This window comes from Macaca mulatta, chromosome 2, assembly GCF_049350105.2.
Source record: "Macaca mulatta isolate MMU2019108-1 chromosome 2, T2T-MMU8v2.0, whole genome shotgun sequence".
NCBI lineage: Eukaryota > Metazoa > Chordata > Mammalia > Primates > Cercopithecidae > Macaca > Macaca mulatta.
This window is the reverse complement of record NC_133407.1, coordinates 160896064-160915538: the sequence shown is the minus strand read 5'-3', so window position 1 is coordinate 160915538 and position 19475 is coordinate 160896064. Positions and strand designations below refer to the sequence as shown.

At 37.2% G+C, this 19475-nt stretch overlaps 1 protein-coding gene across 3 annotated transcripts in view; it reads left to right on the top strand.

Moving 5' to 3' along the window:
- The window catches only part of SLC49A4 (solute carrier family 49 member 4), an 89702-nt gene extending 73552 nt beyond the window's left edge, over window positions 1–16150 (top strand). The window contains exons 8-9 of one of the 3 annotated variants that reach the window (XM_015130003.3): window positions 8744–8926; window positions 15495–16150. In XM_015130003.3, the coding sequence (XP_014985489.1) occupies window positions 8744–8926; window positions 15495–15610 (299 nt within the window). In that variant the 3' untranslated portion in view covers window positions 15611–16150. Of the gene's footprint in view, window positions 1–102; window positions 2701–8743; window positions 8927–15494 lie in introns of those variants that run through there. The other 2 variants (XM_077993808.1, XM_028844583.2) reach the window with 2 other exon arrangements.
- The last annotated feature ends 3325 nt before the right edge of the window (window positions 16151–19475 follow it).

Genomic DNA, 19475 nt, shown 5'->3' with positions numbered 1-19475 from the left:
ATTTGTCCACATTCCTTCTTTGAATTATAGCAGGTTTTTGTCTCTCTCCCCTAATACTACTTAATACTTACCTGGGTATATATGTCTTATCTTCCCTGCCAGTCTGAAAATCTGGAGCATGGTTTTTTGCCAACTCCCACTGTGGAACCTAGCACGGGCCCTGAAGAAGGAGTGAATGAATGAATGAATGAATGAAGTATATGTTATCTCCATGTGAGCCGCAGTAAACATTACTTGTTGCCAATGGTAGTCAGCAATTGTGGTCACTCTTATTCAGCACTTGCTGTAGGAAGGTAGAAGGGCATGTTTTAAATGGAACACGAGAATTTAAATAAATCTGTCACAGACACTCTTAGAAGCCTTGTAAAAATCTGACCTAATTCCTTTTAAGTAAAAGAGATTTCATGAAAGGAAACTTACTACAAAATCTAATTATAGACAAATCTATACCTTTAGGCTTGTGTTTAAAGTCCATAATGGCAAATTCATGTTTCTTTTTTACTAGTATTTTAATCAGGAAAATATCTAGTCTTTTTCCTCTTTCCTAGCAAACTTAGAATTTCTATTATGGCTTTTTATATATCAGAAGACTCTACATGAAATGTATTTGTAAATATATGCATTAATTTAAACTGTTTAATAAATGGAAAGCTAGTTAATTTTGTTCAACCCATGTGTTATAAGTGCTACTGCTGTCTCATTAAAACTTTTTTTTTTTTTAGACAGTCTCACTCTGTCACCCAGACTGGAGTGCAGTGGCACAATTTCAGCTCCCTGCAACTTCCATCTCCCAGGTTCAAGTGGTTCTCATGCCTCAGCCTCCCAAGTAGCTGGGATTACAGGAGTGAGTCACCACACCCAACCTCATTAAAACTTTCTATTACAATCTTTCTGTAGTTCACCGGTTGTGATATTATTGTTACCATCTCTACAGAAAAAAATCTTGGTCATTCCAGTCTATCCCAGAGCATATTGTTTTGATACATTTATTTGCTTACATACATCCTCTTGGAGTCTTTTCCTTACGGAAACTCAGAATATTTAAAATTGCATTATGTCTTTATTAATTGAAGTACTTAGAATAGGGCGAATAAATAACCTCATGACTAGATAACATGAGTTTCAAAATCTTGAAGTTTATGCAATAAACAAAATTGTGAAAACACATTATTCATCTTATCTGAGAACTAGAGATCTAGCAGCCCTGTTAGCCACAACTCACCAAGTCATTTTGTACTGAACAGATGAATGCTTTGAAAATGGCATTTTGAAAAATGTTAGCACTTCGCTGAGTTTACTGAAACAGTATAATTTGACTGTTTGACAGAAGTTGCCTTGGGAGAGATTATTTATCTAGTTTCATCTAAAGTTACTAGAATGCTATGACAGTGATATCAGAAACACGCTGGGTGGGGAAGTAAGGAAGGACAACTAGCTAGACAGAAGCCCCCAGGGAGTGACAGCTGACCACAAGGTGACTTCAGGTGTTATTTTAAAGAAAGGAAACATACCCAGTTGTATTGAAAGGCATGCAACAGCTGGGTCAGTGGCTTATGCCTATAATCCCAGCACTTTGGGAGGCCAAGGCAGTAGGATCACTTGAGGCTAGGAGTTTGAGATCAGCCTGAGCAACATAGTGAGGCCATGTCCCTACAAAAAATAAAAAAATTACCAGATGGCATGGCATGTGCCTATAATCCTAGCTATTCAGGGGGCTGAGGTGGGAGGATCACTGGAGCCTGGGAGTTCGAGGCTATAGTGAACCATGACCATTCCAACAGAGTGAGATCCTGTCTCTTTAAAAAAAAAAAAAAAAAAAAAAAAAGGCATGCAACATGTATAGGCTAGAGAGTAATCCTCTTGCTATGTTTTCATGTATTTTGCCTCTGTTCTTAACTACTCTTCAATTTTATGGACTAAAAGTGACAAAGTCTTGTGCTTATGACAGACTGCTCAAGAAAGAAAAAGTAGAATATGGATTAAGAGAATGGATTTGTGAAAAATCTTAATGTAAGAATCATTAAATGCGGAGGAAGATCATATAATGTTTATCCACGGAGATTTTCAAGAAGAGAAATAAGTCTTCCAGCAGATTCTGTGTTTCTTAGAGTTGGAGGGCTTGACTAGGCATCAGTGAGTGTTCCATGATTTAATAGTACATTGCAGCAAAATATGCCTCATCCTCTTTTGGAACCGCAGTTGCATATACTGCGTATTTTAATCAGCGGTAGATTATGAAGGCCATAGCAGTCACTTTTTTTAGGAAGAAATGTGATGCTGAGAGAAGAGGTACAGCTCAGTGATATAGAAAAGTATATCTGTGTGTGTATACACACATACATGTATATTCTATGTATTCAGCACGCTCAAAACCTATGAAAAAGCTATGTAGTTAGCAAACACTGTGAATGTTTCTTCTGGCTGCTTATTGTTTCTCTTTATATGTACTTTCATTTGCAAAAGGTGTATTTTCACTTATTCAAGTTTAATTGGATTGTGAAATAGTTGTAATAAAGGTCTAATCTAATAATTCCCAGTTAACTTTCCTAACTTCATCATGAAATAAAAGTTCAGTCAGTATGCACAATAATAAAAGTTTTTCCAGTAAAGTATATTAATGTTATAAGCCTACCCTTCAGAGAAATTTCTTGATTCTACTCCTTAAGATAATTTATAATAAAAATCTGTTGTGTTATTTTATAATGCTACTTATTTCTTCATAAAACTCTAAGCAAATCTTCTATTATTCTTTTCCACCAAGAAGCACCTACAGGTTTTTTGTCTTTTTGTTTTTCTTCTGAAACAGTCTCACTCTGTTGTCCAAGCTGGAGTGCACTGGTGCGACCTTGGCTCACAGCACCCTTGACCTACCAGGCTGAAGCTGTCCTCCCACCTCAGCCTCCCAAGTTAGTGACTACAACGTGTGCCACCACGCCCTGCTAACTTTCTTTTTTTTTTTTTTTTTTTTTTGGTAGAGATGGGGTTTCGCCACATTGTCCAGGCTGGTCTCAAACTCCTGAGCTTAAGCGATTTGCCCACCTTGGCCTCCCAAAATGGTGGGATTACAGATGTGAGCCCCATGCCTGGCAAGATTTTTGTTTTTAATATCCTGGTTAAGTTCTCCTCCCTACATATGTTTAAATTTGTTATTGATCTACTTAAATGAACTTTAGGCATCATCTAATATAATTTATCATTCAGTAAGTGAATCTCTTCTATCACATCCCAGGTTTATGTTCATCTGTCTACAACTTGAATATCTCCCACAAGAGAAGACATTACCTGTTTTGTTGTTAGCTCTGGGGCCTAGAACATTCATCCTCCCAGTGAGTTATAACTGATTTGAAGCAACAAAGCTCGCAGAGAACAAGTCTACTCCCTTTCTCTTCCATTGACAGCCCTCAAAACATTTGAAGACAGCTGTCATGTCTGACCTTAGCTTTTAATCTAACCATCCCCCCTCCACCACCACCACCATTCTTAGAACCATTCCTCATCGGATGTGGATTCCACACCACTGACCTGCCGGATCACTCTCTTCTAAACTTATCATAGCTTGCTAGGGTCCTCCTTAAAATATTTTTCTAGAATTTAGCACACTTCCTGCTGCATTCAGCACCAAAGCTGTTGCTTCTATTGGTTAGACATGCTTTTTTTTTTTTTTTTTTTTTGAGAGAGGAATATAATTATCATCTTAACAATGTGCATATAAATGGTTGCTGGGGCAGCAGGTGTCCATCCTGTTCCTTAGAGTAAGAGTGATCTGAGGTATTTACTGCTCTAACATAGCAGCCTCCACATAATACGTATCTGATAAGTCGTTTTGAAGAAAGGCTTAAGCTAAGTTTTCCCTCTTCTATACTTAGACATTTGGGGCCAGTTTTATATTTATCATGATTAAAATTCATCTTTTTGTTTGTAACCTTTTGATGTTCTTTGGTTTTGGTTCTGTCATATAATGTGCAGTCACTTCCAGCTTTTGTGCTGAATACGGATTTGGGAAATATGCCTTTTGTGTCAATACCATTGGATTAAAAAATACCAGGCCTTGTTATTTTTTGTTTTTTTTTTTTCACTCTGACACAGTGAATTGGCAGAAAACATGCTAGAGAGTCTGTAGGCCTTAATCATATTGTTAGCACTGCTAATTTACAGTGTTTCTAAATAAGCTGTTTTTTTACTTTCAGAACTTTGGTCACTTCAACTGTAAAATACTTTACCTGACTCAAAGAGCTGATAGGATAATCAAATAAGATAATATATGCGAAAGCAGTTTTTAAAATATTTTTAGAAATTATATAAATCCAAGATTATGAAGTTGCAATTGTTACTGCTGCCTTGAGAATCTCATTAGATGTTGATATAATAGTTCTTATTCTTATCTGTGATTTGTTTTATAACCACTGATCCCCTAAGTTTTTAGTGTAACTATAGTTAATAAAAATGTATTCATACATAGTTTTATTTCCCTAAAGTTTAGTAATTTGGTTTGTTGCAGGAACAAGAGTGGGAAGGAGTACTTTCAGGGTTATGATCCAAGTCATGTGCTTGAAATACATTCATTTTTAACTGTAGTTTGTGCTGCACAGGACTTTGTTTTTTGCAATTTAAAGTGTAGGCCCATGAAATTTTATTAGCTTTTTATTAGAAAAAAAGTCTGCATCAGCACTTGAGTTGTGTTTGTTCTGCTGAATTACCTTGAATTTTTAATTGAAAGGCAGTTGATTATAATTTTAGTATCAGTATTATACAAAGTTATGGAAATATTTAATGATCATGTAGTTTGAACCCTCCATGACAAGCAGGAAATTATCTTGTCTGCCTGACTTTTAATAGATGACATTCACCCACTGAATGTATGAGACTCTAAACTGAAAACTCAAATGGAAGTCAAATTCAGACTTGGAATAATCAGCATCTGCTTTATGCATGCCCCAGAACACTGGAATATATTAAATCAGTCCTGACACAACTACCTTCCCCCATTCTGAAGATGAAGATCTTAATCTAACCCCTTCCTGGGTAAATTATTATCATTGTTTACTTATTGCAATAACAAGTGATTTCCACATGTCTACCCAGTGTAATAAAAACCTCTTGGTCATTACTTTTATAGTAATAAAGAAGCAAACACCAATACTGAGACAATTGAATGAAAATACCTAATTTTTGATTACTGGCCTCTGAAGTTATATCATCCATTTATCCTACATATAGTAGCCCATTTGTCCTCCATATATAGGAATTCTAACAAATGAAGTGGGAATCTTCATGTCAAGGATTCTGCGCCAAGGCTATGTTATGTGGCTCCTGGGTATAGACATCAGCTCTTTGGGTCAGCTCACCTGGTGATAACCAATTCTGAGCTCATCAGCTCACAAACTCACATGAAGTGGAGTTGTGTCCCTTGTCCATTCATTTGCTCATCATGAAATTTCTTTTAATTCTGTTAACTAAGCTATACACATAGTAAAAAAATTCAAATTCAAATAGTAGAAAAAGAGTATAGAGTGAAAAGTCGCTACTCTCTTGTGACCCCCAGTTTTCCTCTCTAAAGGCAAATCTGATTGCCAGTTTCTTCTGTATTCTCCTAGGGAATTCTGTGTATTTACAGACAGATAATGTGTATGTGTCCTTTATTTTAATATAACATACTTTTCAGCACCTTTTTCACTTATGTATCTTAGATGTTATTAATATTATTATAATACATACAGAGGTGCCTCATTTTTAATTGTATAATATCTCTTTGGATGTTTTATAAATTTTTAACCAACCAACACCCCCCTGCCCCATTGGGAGTTATTTAGCTTATTTTGAATCTTTTCATACTACATTTTTTTTGGTAAGTGTTCTTTGTATACCTATACCTGCATAGCAGTAGGATAAATTCCTAGGCATGAAATTGCTAGGTCAAAGAGTAATTACATCATTTATTTTGATAGACATTTCCAAATTACCAGAAGATGAACTATTTACAGTTCCATCAGGAATGTTTAACCACAATAAAAACTGTATCTTTCCAACAACAGTTATTTATCCCTCATCTTCCAAGTTCCTCCCAGGATTTAGATACATAGAAAGCCAAAATCCAAAGATTCTTAATAAGCATGAAATGAGGGCCAAGGGAGTTGTATGGTCTTGAGGTCTCAGGGTTTTCAGACAGAGTCCACTGCTTCCCCGTGAGATGTGTCAGAAGAGACTAGACTCTTCCGACACATCCCATCCCTCTTTCTTTGTACCGTGCTTGATAAAAAAAAAAAAAAAAATCATTAAAATCAAATCTCTCTTTTCGAGACTCTATATTGATAGTTCTCTTTCAGTGTGTTCTTACTATATTTTTATTATTTTACCACATAGAATTATTCTATTAACCAGATTGTGATTATTTTTCAATTATTACATTTTAATTTGTCTGATTATAAATTATATGTAGGAGTACATTTCCTTCAGAAATAAAAATGTAGAAAGTATTGTTTCAAAACATGTTTCCTAAAAACAGCTAATTCCATTGGAATTTGGGAATCTTTACTCAGAAGTAGCACTTGGTGGTCCTTAAGAGCTTGATTTTTTTCCTGTTATTTACTTCAGTATTTTCTTGTTTTAAACTCTTAGGCGCATCTATGTTTGGGTCAATGGTTCTCTTTCCTCTGACTACCACTGACTGATCAACAAATTTTTATTTTAAAAAATAACGATTATTATTATCATTATTATTATTATTATTATCATCATCATTTGGAGAAACAGGGTCTCACCATGTTATCCAGGCTGGTCTCGAACTCCTGGGCTCAAGCAATCCTGCCTCAGTCTCCCAAAGGGATTACAGGCATGAGCCGTCATGCCAGCTTGATCAATAAATTATTCTAGGCCAGGCGCGGTGGCTCACACCTGTAATCCCAGCACTTTGGGGGGCTGAGGCAGGTGGATCACTTGAGATCAGGAGTTCGAGGCCAGCCTGGCTAACATGGCAAAACCCCATCTCTACTAAAAATACAAAAAAAATTTAGCTTGGCATGGCGGCACACACCTGTAATCCCAAATACTCAGGAGGCTGAAGCAGGAGAATCACTTGAACTCGGGAGGCAGAGGTTGCAGTGAGCCGAGATCGCACCACTGCACTTTAGCCTGGGCAACAGAGCAAGACTCCATCTTAATAATAATAATAGTAAATAAATAATTCTAAAATGTTTTGGAAATACAATACTCTATAGAAGCCACCAGTGATATTCCATCCCTAGATTTCCTAATGTACCACTAATGAGTCATATGTAAGTAGAAAATGTGATGATTTATATGATCTATATCTAGCAGATATATAGTGACCATGAAGTATTATGTTTTGTTTTTAAGAATCTCTTGAAAATTATGTCACATTTTAAATGGTATTTATCATAGCTATCAGATGCTTCCCAAGTAATTGTTAACATAATTTGGTCACTGCCTTAGCCAGCAGTATGTTCTTTATTCACTAAGTGATTCTTTTGTTATCTATTTCCATATCAATCTTCTATTCAAAGAAACAGTCAAAGTAATTACCAACTATTTGTATTATCAGAATATACTAAATATTTTATAATCCCCAAAGACTAATGTAATTGGAGGGGGAAGCAAGAGTGGAGGTTAATTAGAGAAATTCTATTAGAAATCAGTGTATACTATTTTTTTTTTACCCCTTCAACAATGTCATGGACTGTTGATGATTGCATCAGTTGTGGTAAACTTTGGTAATATGATATGTTCTGTGAGTGTGTGAATAATACATAACAGATTTAATGTAACTTCCTTACTTTCTGCAATTCCCATACAGGATTGTTTTTTCCTTAACAAATATTTTTATTAAAAATATTTTCCTTGTAACCTTAAACTTAGGATAAATTCTACTCATTATTATCAGTGAATATGATATACTTATTAGGATATAGAGACATGTTTTAGGTTTCTAAATAGGGTATCATTTTTTCCTTTCAGGTTCTGTTTTCACCTTCAAGTTAAAATTAACAAAGGTTTATAGAGAGACAGTAGTAGCAATGATAAAATTAATTGTAGTATATTTCCCCAGACTTTCTTATAAGAATAACATCCTTATTCAATAGATTTTGCCACAGAATAGTGTTAATAGACTTTTTATGGTTTGATTGGGGATCCTAGTCACTATTAATTGTACATTTCTGGATGGAATCTTTTTCTGTGTTTCAGAAAAGTTACTCATTAAAAAAAAAATGTTGACCTAAAACCCATTCCAAAATTGAGGACTAATTCCATTGTGTTTCTCAAGAAATTACATACTGCATAATGTTTATTTTGTGCTTGAAAGCAATTATTAACCAATCTCTTTAAATATGTAATTTTCAGTAACATTTAATGTTTCTGACATTTATTCTTAGATTTTACATTCTCTTTCTAAAATTATGGAACGAGTCTGAAGGAGTGTGACCAAGCAGGAGAAGAATCCTTTTAATTATATGATAGTGGTAAATTGTTTTGTGCTCTGGAATAATCCACCAGAAAGATAAAGGAAATAAACTGGTACCCATCCAGCAATAAAATGGGTTGTGTCTACTCCAGAAAACCACAGCAGAGAGCTGGCAGACGTGTGAAACTTTGTCGAACTTTATCAACTACCTTTGAAAAGAGAAGACATTTTTGAGTCAATACTTGGGAAAGAGAACACCCCAAAGATCTGTCTGATATGACGCCTGGCCACTACCGTGAAACTAAAATGTTTGTGTTTTTATTTTAGTGACGTTGTATGCCTCCTGTATTCTCCTGGGAGTGTTCTTGAATAGCAGTGTACCTATATTTTTTGAGCTTTTTGTGGAAACTGTCTACCCAGTCCCAGAAGGAATTACTTGTGGAGTTGTCACTTTTTTAAGTAATATATTTATGGGAGTACTTTTATTTTTTCTCACATTTTATCACACAGGTAAGAAATTTGATTTTTTGTTTACTGTCTAAATGTGTTACAAGAAAAGTTTGGGTCAGTATAGAAGTTTTTATATGGAGAAGTCTCTAAGGCAAATTACTTAATGTGAGCTTGCATTGCCAGTAAAAGAAAAATTCCTCAATTGCTTTTCTTAAAATGCATTCTAGCTCAAGTGCACCCTCGCTTTTCCCTGGCCCGGCCCTGTACTCCCCGCCCCGTGAGTTTCTGAATTAATTAACCGGGGCTGGAGCCCAGGTGATTCAAATATGCAGATTCTCATTGAGGACCTCTGGTGTATTGCTTTTTAAAAACTACTTGGAATCTCTCTCAACACAGGGTGTAATTTAATGTTAGGGGTGTATATGGAGTTTAAAGCCTGATGAACGAGAGGAAGTCACCCAATGTAAGGAATGCTCTAAAATGCAACCTCCAAGAGGCCGAATTGTTTATAGGAATGTTTCTGACAGGGTTATAACTGAAATAATAACCATGCTAACCTCCTTGACTGGAAAACAAATTTTGAAACTTTTTTTTTTTTTTTTTTTTTTTTTTTTGAGACAGAATCTCCAGTCCAGGCTGGAGTGCAGTGGCACCATCTCAGCTCACTGCAACCTCTGCCTCCCAGGCTGAAGCAGTTCTCCTGCCTCAGCCTCCTGAGTAGCTGGGACTACAGGCAGATGCCACCATGCCTGACTAATTTTTGTGTTTTTAGTAGAGATGGGGTTTCACCATGTTGGCCAGTCTGTTCTGGAACTCCTGACCTCAAGTGATCCACCCACCTCAGCCTCCCAAAGTGCTGGGATTACAGGCATGAGTCGCTGCACCTGGCCAGAAACTTGCAAAGCCAGTATGAAACAGAATCCTCCCTGGGTTTTGGACAACTTCTGGCATAGCACTTTCACCCACCAGCACAAAGTGTCCATAGGATAGATGAATTTCTTAATATAATGAATAGTGCATTAGATTGTTGCTGTCAATCAGTAATGCAGGTAAAGTAGGTCTTTGCTAAACCTGATACAAGTTTGGTTTATCATATGAAGGAGAGTGATATTAATGAAGTCAGAAGACCACTCTTTGTTGTCCTGGAAACACGTGCTTCCATTTGGGAAAAGCGCCGTCACCAGGAATCAGGTTCTTTGCTTCCAATTAGTTTTCTCAACAGCGTGGTCTGACAATCATTACATATCAGCTTTAGTCCACTTCAGTTATATCACAATTTAAATTAAGTGGCTTATTGCCTGTCTGTCTGGTAAAGCATCGGAGATGGCTGTGATGCCCCCTGGGATGGTAGAAGCAGTTTTCCAGCCGGTGGGCACAGCTTTGCTTAGTGGTCGGTGCCGCCCAGCAGAGCATGGTTTTTTCTGTCAGCTAGAAATAGAGTTTTGTCCTCCCAGTATTTAAAAAGAACAACAGCAGATGCCAGATAATGTTATCTCCCAATACATCTTTTGCTTATGGTCTCTAGTATATAACAAACACATTTTTATTGATCAGTTTAAGGCAGGGAAGACACCAATAATGGAAACTGCCCTAAACTGTCTTACTGCAACAGAGCTCCATGCACACCTGACCATTTTGCCTGGCTAGTAGCTTATCTCTGTCACTCTCCTGGGTCCTGCTGCAGTTTTGACTTGTTTAACAGCATCTGGTGTCTGGAGTGAATTAAATGGAACTGACGTTAGTCAGTGCTCATTCCTCATTTTGCAAATTCATAGTGACCAGATACAAGCAGATATTCTATTTCTTTGGCAGAAGGAGCAGAAGAAACACTTAGTACTATTTCTGCCCATTTCTGATATAATCAAGGATTCATCTAGCTGGGAGAAACAAAACTTCCCTCTTTTTGGTTGGTTTCTGACCATGTATTCTTATACGTGTCTATATAGATGTTAAAAAGTTTCCACCTAAACTTTGTGACTATTGTGAACAAAAGTGAAACTTATTTTTTAAATAATTTCAATGTTTATTTTAGATTCAAGGAGTACACGTGCAGGATTGTTACATGGGTATATTGCATGACAATGAGGTTTGGGACACAAATGATCCCATCACCCAGGTAGTGAGCATAGTACCCTATGAAACTTTAAATAATTATTAATTTTAATCCACCAAGGTGGTTTCCAGGAAAAAGGTCTCATTAAATTTTGACATTTAGGCAGTTAATGAGAAGATACCTGTGAAAGAGCCTAGTCCAGGGCACAGCTGGCACCCACCAATGTTTGTTTTGTTTCTTCTAGATAATTAGCTGACTGATGCTAGGGATTTAAATATCTAGTCTTCCATTGCAAAGAAATGCTTTTATATGTGTATCTATGAGTGTGCATAATGAATACACGAAAACATCGTCCACATCTCTCTAGGGCTAAAGTTACTAAAACCATGAAATCTGTGTTGAAACTGTTTTCAGTAGGATTAATTGATCTTGCCCTAAAAGTCCTACAGCAGAGGTCCACATTCTTTATGGTCTGAGGTATGATTATACATAAATTGCAAATCTAAAAATTCTGTAAAACTGTTTCCTAACAATAACTGTTAGTTCTGCAGCCTAGTACCCTAAACATTTTATATGATAAACTGAATCCCCTTCCATTAAAGCTAGTGTTCATACGTCATTATTCAGTTATTTTGAAACTTGAAAACTCACCCACAAGTTAATTATATGTCAAAATTCAACTATTATGTGATTAGAAGGCCTGAAGGGATAGGGGGAGACAGGGCCTTGCTCTGTCACCGAGTCTGGAGTGCAGTGGCGCCATTATGGCTCACTGCAACATCAGCCTCCCAGCCTCAAGTGATCCTCCCACCTCAGCCTCCCAAGTAGCTGGGACCACAGGCATGCACCACCAAACCTGGCTAAATTTCTGTGTTTTTTGTAGAGATAGGGTTCCGCCATGTTGCCCTTGCTGGTCTTGAACTCCTGGGTTCAAGCAATCCACCTGCCTTGGCCTCCCAAAGTGCTGAGATTATAGGCATGAGCCACCACACCCCGCCTAGAAGTCCTGAATTTTAATCATCATAAGGATCTGTGGTTTTTTAAGTCACTTTTCAAGGAAGTACTAAACTTCCTGACTAGGGTTTTTCCCCCTACAGTGTGCTATCTGATAAGTGAATACATCAGACAATTTTTAGGGCTATACAGACTAACCCCAAAATGACCGCAATAGAATGCCTTGCCTAGCAAGCTAGGTTCTGCTGGCGATTTGCTTGCAGATTAGAGCCATTGCAGTCATTGAGGGCAAATGTGATTCAGGCTCCTTTACCAATGCCACTGGCTTATTTGGACACCTGGGTCACAGGGTCTCCACGTCCTATTTCAATTCTGCTTTGGGTACCTGGAACCTTATCAGAAGTTTTTTAGAGTTTTACTGACTTGGATTTTTCAAGACTTTCAAAAAAAATGTTGTTACTTGCTCCCTAATATAAGCATATTTGTAAAACTGAGTTGCTTCCTGTGTTTGTTTTGAGAATCTCATTGAGTTGATATAGCATGGTGATGCTTTATTCTAATAACGTTACATAGAAAAATCAATTTGAGAATGCTCTTATATCCTTTATGTGCTCTGAAATGTATTCTGTTTAATATTCTGAAGTTTGTGTTGTCTGTTACTTTTTGTTCTAGAAGCTTTGCAGTGGGTTTTGGCTAAAAGCATCACGATTTTTATCTCAGTCCTTTCATTTTAAAGTGGCTGACCATGAATGTGAAGCTGTTTTGTCACTCAAAAGATTCAGGGGCCTGGCAGAGGTGGGAGGCGTTGACTAATGGTTACCAGGAAAACAAAGAGCAGGTTCAACAGATGTGGACTAGTGAGAAGTAATTTTATATCTAAGAATTAGAATAATGGAATGTGATGGTAAAATCTACAGGGTAATTGATGTGGAATGAAGATAGCAGGGCATTATCCTGGGAAATCATGGGGTCAGCTGGCTGCTTACCTTGAGTGAGAAAGGAAACAATCTTATTAAATCATCATAGAAGAAAATAGGAAGTTGTTTCTGGAGGATGGTAGCTGGAAACAGACAAGTACTTATAAGTGGTAGAAACCGAAAGCATGGCGTCACTGAAGGGAAAGATGAAGTGCTTCCAGAAGAATAAGGTAAGAGGATGAGCAAAATCCCAATTAATTCAGTCCCAACAGAGCCTCATCATTTAGTGCAGAGCCCACTTCACTGAGTAAGGTCGAGCACCTGTCTAAACTGTAAGTTGGCAGAATGAGTACTGCGACTGCTGTGTAGTAGACAATAGTGGCCCAGCGGAAGTATGGGGCAGACTGTAGGGGCCTGCCTTCAAGTGTGGATTTATATTTTATCTAGTGAAAGGCAAAGGGAAGGAGTATTAGAAAACCATGCTTCTTTTAAAAGTTGAAAAGAATTATAATACGAAAATGTCAGTGGCTCAGGATTCTGTTAGTTCATCTACATCAGGATCAGAAAGGACAGCAGTTGACTTTGCTACTGCCAAGTCAAATTAGATTTTTAGGCAAGTTATTTCCTTGCTTATTAGAGCGCCTAAACAGTGGTTTATGTGAATGGTTTTCAGCAGGAAAATGTAGAGGTTCCTCTATCTCTGACCTTTTGCTTTCTAAAAAGGCAAATAATTTCAAAGAACACTTGCAGTTGACCGAGACAAGCGCATTTACTGAGAAGTGGATTTGACTTTTCAGAGAGAGGAACACAGTAAAAACCAGTCAACAAACCGTGGCGCTAAAGAGCAATTATGAGACGTTTTTAGAGATTTCATCTGAAGCTATGTAGAAGAAATGATTTTACAATTCTAATAATAACTCTGAAATAAAAGGTCTGTTTTGGCAATATTTGACAAGTTTCTCAGTTTAAGAAAAGCAAGGACAAGCTGATTGTTGCTATGTGTGTTGCTTTCGTTCCCCATAAAATACAGTCTCTAAGATTTAGCAACTGTCATTGTTGTAAACCGTTTTGTCAATTACCATACTTATCTGTTGCTTGAAATTCGACCCTGAAGTCCAAGTTCTCCCTTTTAATACAAACAAAATGCTATTGTCTATATTTTACTGCTTTTTAATTTTTTACTACTTCTTTTTGACTAGTAAAATTATCAGAAATCCAGGGGTTCTATAGTCAACATAAAAGCAGAAAATGCCCAGTGTGTCATTTCAGGAAACATGAGAATGAAGACCAGATCTCATAGATCACAGCTTCTCTGAGTATTTAGACTATGTTCAATCCAAGTAAAGCAGAGAAAACAGCTTTGCATAAAAATACCATTGAAATACATGTCTTTGTTACATGCTATAGAATAGCATGTCTGACTTTTAAAACATAGTAATTGAGAGGTGGGGAGACTATATTTGTGAGCATATTACAGAAAAAAAGGTATTGTAGCACCTTTTCTTGCCAGTCAGTCTTCTGATTTCCGTTCCTGAGCATAAATTGCTCCTTTAGCCATATGAATTATGGATTAAACTAAAGCAGCAGTGTGGAAATCTTTAGGATGACTTTTGAAGATTAAGGCAGAATTAGCATTTTGTAGAAGTACAAAGGGAAAATACAAACCCATAACAGTGACCAAAAAAGAAAAAAGGCACCAAGGAGCTTATTTTCCTCGTTTATTTTTTTAATTGAAACTGCTGAATGGATATTAAACTAGAAACATTGTCCCCACCACCTTTACCAACCTCTTTATGCCAAGGAGCTATTCACTTCAGAGCCTTGGGATTAACTGGCAGATGGGATTGGGGTAGAGGAAGGCTGAACAGATGCACAGCCCTAGGGTCCCCGGAGCTCCAGGAAGCAGCTAGAGGCAGCCGCAGTGGTCAGTGTGTGTTGGTAGCAAATGGCTCAAGATTGTCTTGTTGGAGAGTCCTGAATTCATGAGAGCATTTCTGAAGAACCATGTTCTTGACACATTAAATCAAACAACAACAGAATTGCCTATTCAGATGATGCCTATAGGTTTTCCAGTAATTGGTATCATACATAACCATTCATGCTGGTATAGAAAAAGACTAGAAAGAAATAAGCCAAGATATTCACAGTGATCTCTTTGGGGGCAGAATTATGGTTGATTTTTTTGTATGTTTTATTTTTAAATATATTTTCTAATCTATTTTACGGTGATTTCTTCTTAATGTTTTTGCTGAGAAATAGATACTTCTATCCAAAATATATACAAGTGTTATCCCAAAATTCAGGTGATTTTCGTATTTGTCTTTTTAATCCATCAGCTGTTTATAAACAGGGACAGGTGATGTGATAGAGGGCACTTAAAAAATAATTATCAAACTAACATTTAAAGGTGATTGAATTTTTTCTTTGAAGTAATTTATTTTGTAACCAAAGTCAAGGTGGATTAAATTGATGAAAAGTTATGAACAATATTGATTAAAAATATTCCACATGGAAGCCCCGTCATATATTACACACATCACTTAGTCTCCAGATTGTCACTGTTTATTGAAAGTCAGTTTCTAGGCCTTCCAGGATGCATTTATTATAAGTACTTTTCAATGCAGAGCAGACCCCTTCCGGCATACAGGTGGTGGTCTGCTGGTGATACATGAATGTTTAAAACTGCATGTTTTTTGTCTTACAGAGTTGTCTTGGTTCAACTGGTGCCTTCCCGGGTCGTGTTTGCTTAGTCTCCTCCTCATTCTGTGCTTCAGGGAATCCTATGACAGACTCTATCTTGATGTGGTTGTCTCCGTTTAATAGCACAGACTTGAAGGAGTTTAAAAGGAGGCTGGAAGTCAATACTGCACACTGCACATTTGCTCGGAATTGCACATCTAACAGAAAAAGAGGGAGAAGAAAGAAACTTCATTCAGAGGTTTTGTTAGGTTACAGATTATCACATTAATTTAATTACTACTAGGTAATAATAATAATGGGAGACTTGAGTGATAATAGGGGATTTTAAAACTCTACAGATGGCATACCTGTGCCTGATTCTGGGGTTGGAAGTGTGACTTCTTACACATAAAGCACTACCTAAGTAATACTCTCTCTGTTTTGTGCCAGTGCTAAACTACTGATTACTTGTAATTATGAAAAGAAATAAAGGGTGTCTATCACATGAAGATAACGCCTTCCCTAAGTCACATATCAGAATAGGAAGATATGCCACTAACTTCTAAAGAAGTTCAAACCCTGTATCCAATTTTAATGATAAAATAGCCAAGAGGTATATCGATGATAGAAATTAGCCATGTGTACACTACATTTTTTCTAATAAAGCCATTTCTTATATGACTCCTTATTTTAATCAGGTCAGAAGCCCTTGGCCATCTTTACTATGGTGATCAGGTGCTTTCCAGTGACTTCCGAGCATAGGCACTGTGTCTCCATCTCAACTTATCCTTGTTTCTGTGAAATACAATTTCATCTACTAGGCCCTTAAATAATTATGTGAGGGTGACTAAATGTTTAATATAATTACATTAAATATTGTATGAAAAATGTAATTCCATTAGGATCTAGCACTTTGTTACAAATGAAATGACAAGTCACATAGACATACTGTGTCTTCTGCCTGTATATGGTGGCATGAGATGTAACGTCCAGAGCCCATTATTTACCAGGGTTAGGTTTTATTCAGTGACCCTAGTTTAAAAATAATAATTTATCACATTGAAACTTTCAGCCCTGTGGAATGATTTCTGAATTACATCCTGTGTTTCAGCTTAGGTTGTAAAATACTCCGTTCTCTGTGGAGTCAGCATATTTGAGAGGGCAGTGTTTTGCCAGTACCTATCTTCTTTCTACAGACGATAGCTTTTTAAAAAGTAAGAGTTCCACATTGGGTAGCTCTCAGAAACAGATTTCACCGTGACATAAAATACGCTGCAGTGGGAGTATGGTATCACCACTATTCATATTTACATCATTCCCCTCACACACAGAAACCAACCCTTTTCCCAAAAAGTCAAGAATACTACTATACCTTTATTATTCTCAGCTTCCTCCAGCCCCTCTTCTTGTTTTTCCTCACTTGAAATTGTACCTTCATTGTCAGCTAAGTATATATACTTTTGTGTTTTTCTGGACAGAGTGCAAGTGGCTCTTACTAGCCAAGGTGGTGAAGTATGGTTCAGGAAAGCTGGGCAACACTGGGCCCTGCTCCTCTCTGCACCTGTGCACGCCATGACACACCCATATGCAGATCCCCAAGTCTCTCTCCCCTCCCCCTTAGCAAGTACAAGGCTGTGCATTAACTCACCTCGGTCCCAGAGGAGCATCCTTAGAAGTTGCTTGGCAACTTCTAAGACCCTAACTTGTGAAACTAGGGAAGTAAGAAACCGTTCAAATTTAACATCTGTCTTCAGTCATCTTTAAATCATCTGTCTTTATAAACACCCTGCTCACATAGCAGAAGGACTGAAGGAACTAAGGAACTTGCTAAAGAGAAGAAAAAAACAAAAGCTAGACTTAGTTCCAGTTAATTCTGTCATTCTTCTGAAATAAAAATGAAATAAAAGGAAGGCAGAAATCTTTTTTTTTTGAGACAGGGTCTTGCTTTGTGACCCAGGCTGGAGTGCAGTGGCATGGTGCGATCTCAACTCACTGCAACCTCCACATCCCAGGTTCAGGTGATCCTCCCGCCTCAGCCTCCCAAGTAGCTGGGACTACAGGCATGCACCACCACGCCCAGCTAATTTTTCTGTTTTTAGTAGAGACAGTGTTTCTCCATGTTTCCCAGGCTGGTCTCAGACTCCTAAGTGATCCACCCACCTCAGCCTCCCAAAGTGCTGGAATTACAGGTGTGAGCTACCATACCAGGCCAAGAAGGCAGACTCCTTGAAAATGATTCAAAACCAGCCATTAAGGATATCCACAGACCATGAACCAGATGCTAAATAAGCACCACCCCTTCCTCTTCGGAGGGAATGCAGAAAGGAGAGGGAAGAATTATAAGGTATTTGGTTTTAGTCAGAACTATTATGTTTGAGGATGTTATGGTATAAAGTTCTGCTATAGTAAGATTTCTTCTGTAGAACATTTTAATTATGGTTAATTGCACTTTTTTTTTAAGGGACAGGATCTGACTGTGTTGCCCAGGCTGGACTCAAACTCCTGGGCTCAAGTGATCCTCCCACCTCAGCCTCTCGAGTAGCTGGGACTACAGGCATGCACCACCACACCAGGCTTAATTCTTCTTTTAACACAAAGTAGAATAACACTTTAAAAGTATTACCTGAATGATTAGTTCAGGTAAACACAAAGTAGAATAACACTTTAAAAGTATTACCTGAATGATTACCTGAACTGATTAGTTCAAAACATCCCAAGTGGGTAGTGATTAAAAATTCTTGCATTGTTCAGAATTCTTGTTTTTAGAATACATGAGGTGAGATGAGTCCCTGTATTTTGTTTGTATGTTCTTACCCCTCCAGCAGGTAATTGTTCTAATTACAAACTGCAGCTGTTTTAAGTGATCAAAAATTTCATATACCAAACCTGACAGGAAGGGAACCAAAAGGCTTGGGGGTGGGGAGAAGATTACGCATTGTTTACTTGAATATTGCAAATCATATTTTCTTTTTTTTATTTCTATCATGCATCAAAATAGACCAGCTGCTTTCTTTACACTTTCTAACCATTATAGAATCCTAATGAAATGTTACAGCTGAAAGAAATCTTAACCCTTCACTAATCCAAACCCTCATTTTAGAATTTATAGAAATGAGTCTAGAGAGGTAAAGTACAACTGAGGCTCACAGTTTCTGACTCCCAAACCAGGCGTTTTTTTCCTACCTCACAGAATTGCAGCTTAGACCATTTTGGGTGTGCATGAATACCTTCCATGTTCAGAAATGATAGGGCTTAAGAGTAAGCCTCCATTATTGAGTATGGGAAGTACAAGGATTAAGTTGAGGTGACTATTTGGTTTATAAGTAAAATTCTTTTTTCTCCATCACTATCCTGTAGGTGCTCTGACAGCTCTTAGCTCTTGGGTTGCAATGACATCATGTAAAAAGATGCCGATGAATAATTCAGTCCCATAAACTATGAATTGGTAAGGACATGCTGTAGTGCAAGTTCCCTGTGGCTTATCAATTAATACTTCACAGTTTATGGGAAGAAGCATTTTTTAATATGATCCCTGGTGGAGGTATAGGAACAAGACAGTTGTACACACAAATGCGTTTCACTGGAGGATGGAGCTAATAACGAGAGAATCAAATACAAATGGAATTTTGTATATTTAAATATATATGGCCTGAGGGCCAAGTTTTTTCACAGATCATATATTCGTGTTTAATTATGGACAATGTTTACAGCTTGTTTTTATGAAGGCCTTCTAATGAGAGATCTAAGCTAAGGGATTTTAAATTGAAGAGATTAAATCCCCATCTACTTAACTTTTAATTAGTTTTTTTTTTTTTTTTTTTACTGTTTTACTAAAATCCAGGCATTCGTCTTACTGTTTGCGTAAGTACAAGCTTCACTTTAGGCTCAAGACTGAATAAAAATGCTTAGCAAATTTGCTTTAAATTAGTGTTTAAAAAATCACATTGCGCATTTGTCCCTGAAATCAGTACAGAAATTACTACCATTTTGCCATATTAAGGCAAGT